This window comes from Miniopterus schreibersii, assembly GCF_964146895.1.
Source record: "Miniopterus schreibersii genome assembly, chromosome: 10".
NCBI classification, from domain to species: domain Eukaryota; kingdom Metazoa; phylum Chordata; class Mammalia; order Chiroptera; family Miniopteridae; genus Miniopterus; species Miniopterus schreibersii.
In genome coordinates, this window is record NC_138110.1 from 45450133 (window position 1) to 45462512 (window position 12380).

General features: G+C 42.1%; 1 protein-coding gene across 3 annotated transcripts in view; it reads left to right on the plus strand.

Annotated features, from left to right (window-relative positions):
• The window catches only part of PTPRM (protein tyrosine phosphatase receptor type M), a 617272-nt gene that overhangs the window by 541410 nt on the left and 63482 nt on the right, over positions 1 to 12380 (plus strand). For all 3 annotated transcript variants that reach the window (XM_081149146.1, XM_081149148.1, XM_081149147.1), the window contains 2 exons: positions 6040 to 6116; positions 9932 to 9968. In XM_081149146.1, the coding sequence (XP_081005272.1) occupies positions 6040 to 6116; positions 9932 to 9968 (114 nt within the window). The remainder of the gene's footprint in view (positions 1 to 6039; positions 6117 to 9931; positions 9969 to 12380) is intronic.

Genomic DNA, 12380 nt, shown 5'->3' on the forward strand with positions numbered 1-12380 from the left:
CATTCAAGGATTTTTTTTTTTTTTTTTGAGGAGAAGGGGTGAGGGTTGTTAATTAAATTTGCCTTTGGAAAATTTAACCTAACTGTAACATTAAAAAAAAATTAAGTGGAAGGGAACACTCGTTCAGAGATTCAGTAGCCCAGGTGGGAAGCAATGGTAACATGGACTAGAAAGAAGTACATGGATTCAAGAGACATAACTGATCAAACTGAATGGATAAGGGTAAGGAAGTCAAGAATCAGAGGTGCCTCCTGTGTTTCTGACTTTCAGGAGAATGGGTGTGTGCACAGTTGGATGGATGGACAGATGGAAGGATGGACTGTTTACTCAGATGGGTAACCCTGGAAGGGAGCCAGATTCAGAGGGGAGCTTACAGGTAGGCGTGAGGTTGGTGGTAGCAGGGAAAAGCTAATGAGTTGAATCTGGGGCCATACTGAGATGCCTTTGAAACATTCAACTTGAGAAGCAAGTAGGCAGCTAAATAGACTGCTCTGGAACCCCAAAGCGAAAGGTCTGGGTCCAAATATAAATTAGTGAATCTTGGGGCTTTCGGGTGTTGGTTGAAGCCATTGGCGTGGTAAGATCATCTGTGGATGGCTCAGAGGGCATCGAGAGCCTAGAGGGCCTTTAATGATGAGAGATGCTGAGACAAAACCGCCTCACCGTACCAAAGAGCACTGCACCATGGAACAAAGGGCGAATCGATAGTGTCCTGCTGGAGGACACAGTACAGAGAAGCCCAGAGAAGCCCGGTGCAGCAGCTTGAGGATCGTTCTTGAGCACAGCAGGAGCCGCTTGAACGGAGTGGGCGAGGGCTGAGAAGGCAAGGGAGTGAAGATGAGACAGTGAGGACAGACAGTCTCATGAAGGGACAGAAAGGGGTCCCTTCTGGGCTTTGGTTTCCATCTTGACTAGGTTACCCATGCCTTCCTACTCCATTTTCCCTGCTAATTAGGAAGTAACTAAGTGGAGAGTGAAAGCTTTGACCCAGGCTGTCCCACCCAATCCTTTTAACCAATAACCCAAACTTGATGGCCCCTGCGGAAGACCACTTTTCCTGTTGTAATAGCAACGTGCTTCTCTCTGCTAACTCAGTGACTCCTGCACTGTCACTTTTGAGGACTCCAGATGAAGGGAGGAGTGGGGAACCGGAGTTTAGTTACATGAGAACAGCAGGGAGAGCTTTTGGCATGAAAACGCAGGTGGATGAGAATGGGGGAGAAACAGACAGATTGATATACCATGTTTAGGAAGGCAAAAAGTAAGTCTAGAAAAATCAGGCAAAGTATAGGACAGGGCTCCTGCCAAGACTCTGAAGGATAATGAGTAAGAGTTTCTGACAGAGTGTCTAAGTAAAAAGAAACTAAATTAGTAACACCTAAAACCAACAGCAAGAATAAAGCTTCGCAAGAGCCACCCACCACTGCACTCAAAGGTTCCTTACTTGCTTCATGCTGAGAACCTGCGTGGCCTGAGCACCAGGTGCGCACAAGCGGGGACACCAGGCCAGGGTAAGGATCACCAAGAGGTAAGGCACCCGGCACTTCCCAAAGGTTACCTGGCCTTTCTGCATCTTGAACCATGAAACCAGTGTAGTGGCAAGAATGTAACCACAGGAGGAGCAAAGCCATTATTTGAAGATCAATTGTAATTAAAATTAATTTCGAGTCTCCTCTCAGAGGGCAAAGGTTACTTAGATCACTGTGGGTCCAGTTTACCTTAAATATGTCACCAATCTTTAGCAGAAAGAGCGAATTGGTTGGAGGTGGAAGATTATCAGTGACATGATCCACTTCGGCTGCTATAGTAATATCTAATCACACACAAGCAAGCCTATTACCCATGCCTGTTGTGTTTAATGTGAAAATCTTTAAATACTTGAAGCTACTTAGCAGTATTTTAAACATAATGTTACTTGAAGAAAAGGGCATCAGTAACATGTTTTAGGGGCTTAGAGCATAGAGAGCTGTTTTAAATCTCAAAGTACCCTACAGACATGCACACATAAAAAATACATGCATGCAGCACACACACATAAATACACACATGTGTACATGCATACATACATACTCATAAATGCATACACATATGCATACATAAATACATGCATGCATGCATACACTCATGCATATGTAAACACATACATGCATGGACACATACATACATGGGGAAAAGCACCAGCAGATTATAATTTTTCAGCAGTGAGCAGTGGTTTGTTATGCTTTATAACAGGTTTTTTATATGCCTGTTTCTTAACCCCTAAAATATAATTTTTGCCCTATTTCATATATTAAAGGATTTTTTGAAAGAAATGAAAGGAATGGCAACAAGGCCCTTATGCAGATTGTTTCTCAAAATGTCAGATTTTATTAACTTTCTTGATGGGTAACATTGAGTTATGATTATAATATAAAATTTAGTTGGCTTTTGATCATATTCCAGGCATCCATGGCTAAGTAGGTTTCTTTTTTTTCCTAATTATAAAAGCAGTTGATACACATTAAAGAAAAATTGTGCAGTAATGAAAACTTGGGAAAAATTGCCCAGAACCTCACCAACAAAATTCAGACCCAGCTTTTTTTGTCTGTTCCTTCAAATCTCTTTTTGTTCTTTGCCTTGAAGTTGATGGCTTTATTTTTGTTAAATAAAGATAGGTCTGTTGTTTTCTTTCTGATTATAAAGTTAGTATAAACTGTGTAGACAATTGAAGTAGTACGTAAAATCACAAAGATGGAAGTAAATACCACCCCAGATTTTAGCACCCAGCAGAAATCCCATCCATTCAATTATCCCACCCTGCATTCCTACACATATACAAATGCATAGAGTGTCTCATATAAATAGACTCTTACGAGACATGCTCCTTGTAACCTGCTCTACTTCACTCTACAGTATGTCGCAGGGGTCTTTCCAGGTAAAGGTAGAGTAATCCTTTTTAATGATTGTATCATAGTCCATTGTTTTATAAGAACACTGGTGCTCACCTGCTATGTGTTAGGCAGGACCGCTGCATGTGGCCATGCAGACTTGCTGTGATTGAGCTTTGTGGCCTTGGCAAAGAAGCTCTTGGGGATATTTTGATTGAAAAATATGTGGTCTCTGACTACAAGAGGTTATAATTTAGTACAATCAACTTTAAAATAAATAGAAGATACTACTATGCATATAAAGAGAAAGAAAAACAGTCTGTCTTCTCAGGAAATACTCTGTGTGTCTTGCTCCACCATCAGAGGAGTGGAGCTATTAAATTTGGAGAAGTAGCAGCCAGAATTTAAAAAATTTTGAAGAGTTAACTGATGAACGGTAGGCAATGATGGGAAAACTCTATTTCAAAGGTGCTATTTGTGGGACATGAGAGTGCAGTATTGTCAGAGATTGAAGTCCCTAGTGAGAACATTCCTGAACGATTTGAGGAGCCCAGGGGTGGTAAATCACGGGGAATGGGTAGCATTTATCCCAAAGGTCTAAGAGAAATAAACTGTGAAAGGGGGATTCTGACAAGGAGGTGCAATAGATCCTAAGACAGGCCTGCTTCTAAAGATTGGGAGGCTCTAATGCGGTGCCTGCCTTTTAAAAAACTGCCCAGGGAAAGTCGAGGACTACAGGGAGGTAAACCTAATCTCCCTCTGGAGAAGCTGCCTAAAAGCCTGATATGTGTACAATGGCCATGATTCAGTTCTATTGTAGCATCCTTCATCTGGGAGGCTCAAGCGGCTTTACCAGCGGAATTGCTTATAGCTCCACTCTGAAATAGCTGTGTGTGCACCAGCTCTCCTAACAAATACAAAAGCCGTGACTATCCACACACACCCGGCGCCCCACGGACTCACCTGGCCCTCAGCACGAGCAATCTATGGACAGGGAGCCTCGGGTCTTAAGCAAAATGTATTCTAGGAAACTAGTTCTTAAAGCAGGTCATCATAAGAGAAATTCTGACTGCATATGCGTCCATTCCTGGGTTACTGGCGTCTGTTAGGGCATCAAATATAAAGACAGAAGAAAAATGTGGCATCTGTTATGCAGCACATGAAAAGAGCAACAACTGACATTTATCCGTCACTGACTACACGTTGGGCTTGTATCTAATCTCTTTTTGTGTTTTACTTTCCTGCTCACCATAACCCCATGCGGTGGGCATTGCTAATCCCCACTTTATAGATAAAGAAACTAAAGCAGAGATTAAACAACCTGTCCAGAATCACAAATGGGGGGCTCTGACCTGCGCAGCAACCCTGGAGCTCGCGCACAGCACCACCCCCCATATTATCTTTCGAGCAGAGCAGGAAGACATGGCTTCCTCCAGGTTTTTCTCCTTGTCTGACCCACTTTGTCACCACATTCAAGATAAATGTATTGATCCCCAACTAATTATAAAGCACTGACATGAAATAAAATGACTATCATGAACTGAAGTGAAAAATCCCATCAGTGATGGAAGGTTCCACCTACACTGTTGAGAACATTCATCCCACAGGGGTTGAACTTGAGGGACTGATATGAAATGTTGACTTTCATCCATTAGCAGGTCAGACCAAGGAACAGGCCCAAATCAACACTTATTCCAGTGATTGTGGATAAAATGGGCTGTCACCTGGCCAAGTGGTCTGTCACCTTGGCCACTTAGGGTGCCATCCCAGACACTACAAAAAAGGATGTGGGTTCGATTCCCAGTCAGGGCACATACCTAGGTTGTGGGTTTGATCCCTGGTCAAGACACATACAGGAGGCAACCGATCGATGTTTCTTTCTCCCCCTTCCCCTCTCTCTCTAAAAATCAGTAAAACATCCTCGGGTGAGGATTTTTAAGAAAAGGTCTGTCACCTGCAAGCTTCCTGGCTCTTGCTTCAAACTGAGGTGTCATTTCTCACCACTAACCTAAATGAATTGTTGAGGTGAGTTAGCAGTGTAGAGGGGAAGGTCCTTCAACTGCTCCAGTGCCATTGGAAGTGAAGTTCTGCAAAGTGTTCCCTTCCTGCCACTTGCTTCCCTTTTGGAGCATCTGGCTTTTATCTGTTCTAAGTACTGGATTCGGGTGAAGCTTTAATTGGAAAGAAAGGTTCCTCTGCTAAAAACAGCATTAATTTAGGAAAATAATTTTTAAATCATGTATTTTTTCAAAAAACAAAAGGTTCATTTTTTACTCATTTAAAAAAATTGGGGAGAAAACCAACTATGTTCCAAGCCTTAATCTAAGGGTCAGGAGTAGAACAGTGAGGAAAACTCCTGCCCTTATAGGGGTATTTTTTAACTTTTCTTTTTATAGTATAGATTTTCAAGGAAATAATTGAGATATCTTAATGGTATTTGTGGAGAAATTTTTCATTCAGAAAAGAATTTAAATATAGTTGACTAATACCACAAACACAACCCCTACATAATATTTGTGTGTCAGACATCGTGCTTGGCAATCTCTGTTTTCATTAAATCCTTAAAATGGCCCAATTTGAGGCCTGTGTTGTCAGTCCCTTCCCCAGACGCGTTGCTCGGGCTTACTGGCGTAAATGAGTGGTATGTAGTCACATGACTGATGGGGAGAGCCTTGTTCCACCTGCCTGTGCCCTCAGGTGCAGAGGGAGGGCTTAGAGAAATCACAGATGACTGAAGTTAGAGCCATGTCCTCGCCTCCCAGAAGGCTGGAGTGTGGTTTATAACCATCATTTGTCAAGTGGATGTCATAGGCAACCTTCAAAAATCTCAGGGCTTATATGTGATTTAGTGAAGTTGCTAAACTTTAAATCCAAGGAATAATTCTGCTGTGATTCACAGGACTCTTATGTAGAAGTTTCAAACCTCTCCCAACTCTACACATCCATAAATGATCAAAGAATAAGTTAATGAGATTTACTGTGAAATGCAAAGAATTATAAATTCTTAACCAATCTTAATAGCAAAATAGGAAGTATAGAAAGTGTGTAGTATTTAACTCTTTATCTTTAAAGCGTCATGGATGTTGATGATCTCCATGTAATGTGCTTATATTTGGGGGCTCTGAGCATCTCAGCAGATTGATTTGTTAATCGTTTTCCTTTCCCTTTTCAGATGACCATTCCAGGGTGAGGCTGCAGACCATAGAAGGAGACACCAACTCAGACTATATCAATGGAAATTATATCGATGTATGTACCTTGAAAGTGTCAGTAAGCCCGCCTGTTCTGACATATGCCACGTGGTGTGTCTGCCTCAAGGATTGGTGGGCACATGCTGGTCCAGCTCCAGAAGCAAACACCGTAACATTGCCCTGTACACTGTAGAACTTTCAGTGAGGGTATGGCCACTCCTTTTCTCAAGTCAGCCTATTTGCTGGCAACTCCTCTGAGCATTCAGTGCCTTTTTTGCTGTCCCATGCCAATGTGGACTCCGAAAATGTTATTTCCATTTTTTATCAACAGCTTTGATTGTTCGACACATTAAAAAATCTGTTTGCATGTTAATAGAACAAAACTCTCTAATTCCTAATTCAGTGATTTGCCATCTCTTGTCATCACTGCACTTTTAAGTTGCCTTCAAAGTAGTCCACAGCTCTTAACCAGGGCTTCTGATGCACACAAGACATGCCATTAAATATGCAGGCTGTTTAATTATTGAAGACTGCTTCTTTGTTCATCCTGCATCATGTTAACTTAATGTCTTACATTAGAATAAATTCTTTAGGCGACAGCATGTTTACAGTTGAAAGAATGAATGAAATCAAAAGTAGACTGAAAATCAAGGGAAAGTTGCTGTTACTTCTGTGACCCAAATTTACATTATACAGATTTCAGCCTTCATACAGTTCCCAAGCCATTCTCTGCGTGGCCGTCACACTGTTTCCTGGTCCACCAATGCTCCCATAGACAATACTTCCATGGACAGGTTTTACACACATACACACACACACACACACGTACACACATATATATTATTTTACTTTCTTGGTTGAGTATTACTCAGATGCTACTAAAAGTCCTAGCATCACAATCTCTAAGATTTATCTAAAAATTACAATAACAATGTTATTTGTAGTGGTACTTGAAAAGGGTTGGCAGTTCGGTTATAGATTTGCGCGTGGGGCCTGAGCCATGGTTATTTGAAGAATAGTTCATATGTTATTCCTCAGATGCAGACCCCTATACCATTTTGATAACGACCAAAAAACATACTCAACCTGTTAGATTTTTTGAGTAAAGTGCATTGCACTTATTCTTTTATCCAATAATCGTTTAGTGAGTATCTTACGTGAGTACTTAGAGGTGTGCAAGGCCTGTTACCTGCTCCCCAAGGCCTCACATTTTAGAAGACAAAGCAAGAAACATCTTCTCTGTAACACTCCTTCCCTTGGCATAGTCCAAGCGAGCCCTCCTCATGCTCCGGTTTCAGCTCCTACAACCGGTACCGGGCTCTCGAGCACAGGGACAGTGGCCCTCTCACCTTCGTATTCCCTGCACATGCCCGAAGTAGTGCAGGCACCTAAGAAGTGTTTGTTGAATCTGACTGCAGAGGTAACCGTGATCAGATTAGGCATTATAATGGAGGTAATTTGAACTAAGCTTTAAAAATGGGTGGGTAGAACTACAGAAGAAGAAAGACATAAAAGTAGTGAAAAAACCAGATTCATTAGTTTTCATTTTAACATAGAAAAGAGTCAATATTCACGGCCCGTTTATCCACTTAGTCAATAAGATTTTATCAAGCACCTATTATACGTCAGGTGTTACTGTTTTAGGTACTGGAGATGTAACTGTGAACAATTCACACCAAAACAAACCTCTGACCTAATGGAGCTGATGAGTCGATTGAGAAAAAGGGACAATAAATAAAATAAGTTAATTCTGTATGGTATTAGATGGTAGTATGTGCTGTGTAGAAAACAAAAACCATAAAGGCAGAATAAGGAGACAAGCAGAGGTGGATTGCAATTTTCAATAGAGCAGCTGGAGTCAGATCCACTGAAAAGGTACATTTGAGCAAAGAAGATGAGAGATTGAACCATGTAGATGTCTGGGGGAAGAGCATTCCAGGCTGAGAAACAGCTGTGAGAAGGCCTTGGTATGAAGGATGCCTGGTGAACTTGAAGACACACAAGCTGGTTAGTGTTGGTAGAGTGGTGTGAAGGGAAAGAGAGTCCTAGGTGATGAGATGAGAGAGGTCGTGGGGCCAGGTAATAGAAACAGTCACAAGCACTTTGGCTTTTACTGTGAGATGGGCAGTCACAAGAGGGATTTGAACAGAGTGACATGATCTGGCAGCTGAGGAGAAAAAACTGTAGATGGGTGAGAGCAGAAGCAAGACCTGTTAGATGGCTGTGGAAGCAATCAGAGAGAGATGATGGTGGCTTGGCTGAGCGGTGGCACTGAAGGTGAGAAATGGTAGGATGCTGGCTTTATGCTGAAAGTGGAGACAGTGGATTTGCTGGCACATTGGCTGTGGGGTGTAGGAGGAAGAGAGGAGTCAGGATGCCTTCAAGAGAGGGAGTTGCAATTACCTGAGAAGAAGAATGTGGGTGGAGCAGATTCAGGTGGGAGGTAGGGAGGGCATGAGTTCCACTTCAGATGTTAAGTTTTAAATAAATGTTAGACACCCAAGTGGAGGTGCCAGGTAAGCAATTGGTATCACCTCAGGATTTCAGGGGAAAGGCCCAGACTGGAAGTAAGAATGCAGAACTCATCCGTGTGCAGACAGTACTGAAGGCCGTGGGAGTGGGTGAGATCAATAAGGAAGTGAGTGTAGACAGAGGGAAAAGGCCAAACACTGGGCTCTCCAACATCAGCATCAGGGGAGGGGAAGGAACCAACAAATGAGTGAGGAAGGGTAGCGAGGGAAGTGGATAGGAAGAAGAGCAGGAGAGGGTTATATCCTAGAAACCAAGGAAGAAAGTATTTCAAGGGGATTGTGTTCATGCTGCTGATTGGCCAAGTAGTAAGGATTGAAAAATGACCATTGTGTTTAACAATATAGGTCATTCATGGATTGTGTGGATTACTTCAGTTTGACAAACGCGTTCCTCCTATTCCTAGCACCTTGCTAGCACTAATATATAGAACAAATAAGTCAGATCAGTGTCTTGCCTGTGGAGCTTATCAGCCAGCAAGAAATGAGGGATCATCGAAATAATTGTATTTAATCTGTGTCATGATTCTGTATTTGAAACCTATAGCAAGTTAGTTGTACAGAAGAATGTGTTTGCTTTTGTACAAGCTTTATTCTGTTTTATTCTGTTATAAAGTAGCTTTATTCTGTTTTCCATGTGGCTTTGGGCACAGTATTTTAGGTCATCTCAGGGGACAGAAATGGGAAATATTAAGGTCCGTGGTGATATTATGTTACCTGTGTGTCATTTTCTCTAAGTTGACTTTATCTTTCCCAGATATTGATTCTACAGTGCTTTTTGCTCCCTTCTTTATGTGGTCTCAGTTTTCATCTTTCCCTTCTTATAGGGTGATGATAAAAGGAAGGGGTCTTGCCTCTTTAAATTCCTGGCCTTTGCTGCAGCATCATGTCACGGTATTAGCAGCGTTTAAGAATGATGTTTAGTATGACTATCGATATAACTGCCTATATCAATATAACAGAATATGTGTTACAACCTTGGCTCTTTGCCAATAACATCCAACCATAAGTGCAATTCTACTGTACATTCTCAGACTGTTTGCACTCTAATAAGAGTCCCGGTCATGTTATTTCAGAGAATCCATAAGTTGTTGGTCCTTATTGCTCATCTGTCATCTTACAGCCCGTGTATGATTCAGTTACTCACACCCCCTCTGCAAGCATTGGAACTGCAATATTTGAGGCACCTTTGCTTATTAAGAGGAACTCAGTGGTACTTAGGCTGATAATTTGACTTTTCAGATGATGCACGTGTTGGTATTTGTGCATGCATTCATTTTGGCAAACTTAGCATGTGACTCCTGTGCTGCTTATTGATCAAATATTCTTTCTCATTTATTTTTAGGGCTATCATCGACCCAATCATTATATTGCTACCCAAGGTAAGTTTATTGCAGCTTTGGAATCAGTCTTTAATCGTTTGCCCCTTCTCTGTCATCGCGTACCTACTGCACCCTCCCTCGGGACTGTATGTGCGCACTGCTACAGCACCGTTTATTGCGGTGCTAGTCACCAACGCATACACCCTGGTTTTTCAGCACAAGTTCTGATACTGTAATTGCTTAGTTAGAACTTCATGTTGAGATCATTAGAAGAATTGTATTCATCAGTTCGTTACCGAATTAAATCTGTCCACCTTAGGAATGAATCTGACCTTTGCAAATATATATATATATTCATTAAATGTACGTGTACTGAATATCCTCTGTTCAGAGACCTGTGTCAGTTGCTGCGAGAGATGCAAGCTGGGCTGAGCAAGCTCTCCTTCCCACACTGGTTGTGGGTTAGTGGGGAAGATATGAGATGACCTACACATTAGTACGCACAACATCAATTAAAAACTTGTGTGAGAGGTACAGAGAAAACGTTAGGGGAAGTTGGAGAAGAAAATATATTTTGGATCAGATGTAATGATCCAAAAACAGCTTTGTGGCCGAGGTGAGATTGGGAGAACTTCTAAATGGCAGAGACATCATAAGCAAAGATCTGAATTCAAGAAATTTGTACTCCTGGGTGGAAAGCAGATGGTGGATCACTTTGGCTAAAGGAAAACTGAAATAAAGCTATAGGAACATGTTGAGGAAGTTCACGGCCTGGTTTTTCTTTCATCTTCCCCACCAAGTATGAGGCAAGTTATCTATGGAGAATGAAGATTGTGAGAATTCTGAGGTTTTCGGGAGCAAGGTATCATAAAGGATGAGTTAGTGAGTCAATATAAGATGAATGGAAGAGGCACTAAGAAGCGGAGAGGACCCAGTTAGGGTTAAAGAGCTTACATTCTCTCCATTATATTATTATATCATTGTTTCCGGTAACGCATTATGTCCCAGAAACTAGCGCAGGAAAATCAAAAGGATGTGATCTGCCGTTGTTTAGGGATTTGCAGGGGGCTGTACACAGAAAGTCAAGGAACACCGGAGTCAGCGATGCCAAGAAAACCGTGGTTGGAAGGTCTAGGCTTGGTGGCAGGGGAGTAAGAGATGTCTGGTGGGCCACAAGGAGAGGGAAGGAGGCCAGGTTCAGTTAAAAAGTCATAGGACAGGAGAAGAGGCAGTTGTAGCCAGAGAGCAGAGTTCCAGCGCTTGCAGGAGCACTATCCAGTGGAACTTCCTGCAGTGGTGGAAATTGTCTCTATCTGTGCTGTCTAATGTGGTGGCCACTAGTCATATGTGGCTACTGATAGTCAGAAAGTATCTACTATGAATGAGGAACTGAATTATAAATTGTAATATTGATTTAAATAGCTGCATGTTGCTGTTTCCTGCTGGTAGTGTTGGACAGCAAAGCTCTGGGGTGAGAAACTCTAAGTGTGGCTGAAATGGAGCCACTGTGGAGCCTTATCTTCCTAATCCTGACAGCCTCGGCCAGAACCTGTGTGGCACCATGTGTAGAGTCTACGCCAGGTGTAGAGTCCACAGCCACACATCACCACTTTCAGACTCTACACCTGTGTCTAGGTAACCTGCTTGACCTCCAAGTGTTTTCTCCTCTGAAATTAAATCAGTAATGCCTCCTTCCAAGGTATCTTTGCGAGTCAGAAGAAATGTGGCATGCAGAGTACCCAGCTTGAACTTGGTACGAAACAGCCCCTTTCTTAGGAGTTGCTAAGGTCTTCAGAGTGCAAGCTTCTGGTTCAAGCTCTTACATCTGAGACACAACAAGGACATGTGCCTAGTCCAATCCTAGGTGCCTTCTCCTATACCCTGCCACCTCCAAACTGAATTAATTGATGCCTTTGGAGAAGCCCTTTGTTCTAGTTCTTTACATCCAAACTAAAAAATGCTAACCATCATCTGAGCCTTCAGCGACTCATAATCTTTTTGCTGGTGGAAGGTCTTGCCTCGATGTTGATGACTGCTGACAGATGGGGGAGGGGGCGGGTGCTGAAGGCTGGAGATACTGTGGCGACTTCTTAAAATAAGATGACAATGAAGTTTGCCATATCGATTGACTCTTCCTTTCAAGAACAGTTTCTCTGTAACATGTAATGCTGTTTGATAGCATTTTACCCACGGTAGAACTTCTTTCAGAATTGGAGTCAATCCTCCCAAAGCCTTCTGTGATTTATCAACTAAATTTATGTAATATTCTAAATCCATTGGTGTCATTTTAACAATCTTCATGGCATGTTAACCAGTAGATTCCATCTCAGGAAACCACTTTCTTTGCTCATCCATAAGAAACAACTCCTCATTCATTAGAGTTTTATCATGAGATTGTAACAATTCAGTCACATCTGCAGGTTCGGATGATTATGATGATGGTGGCTCCCCAAAGCAATTAATATTAACATC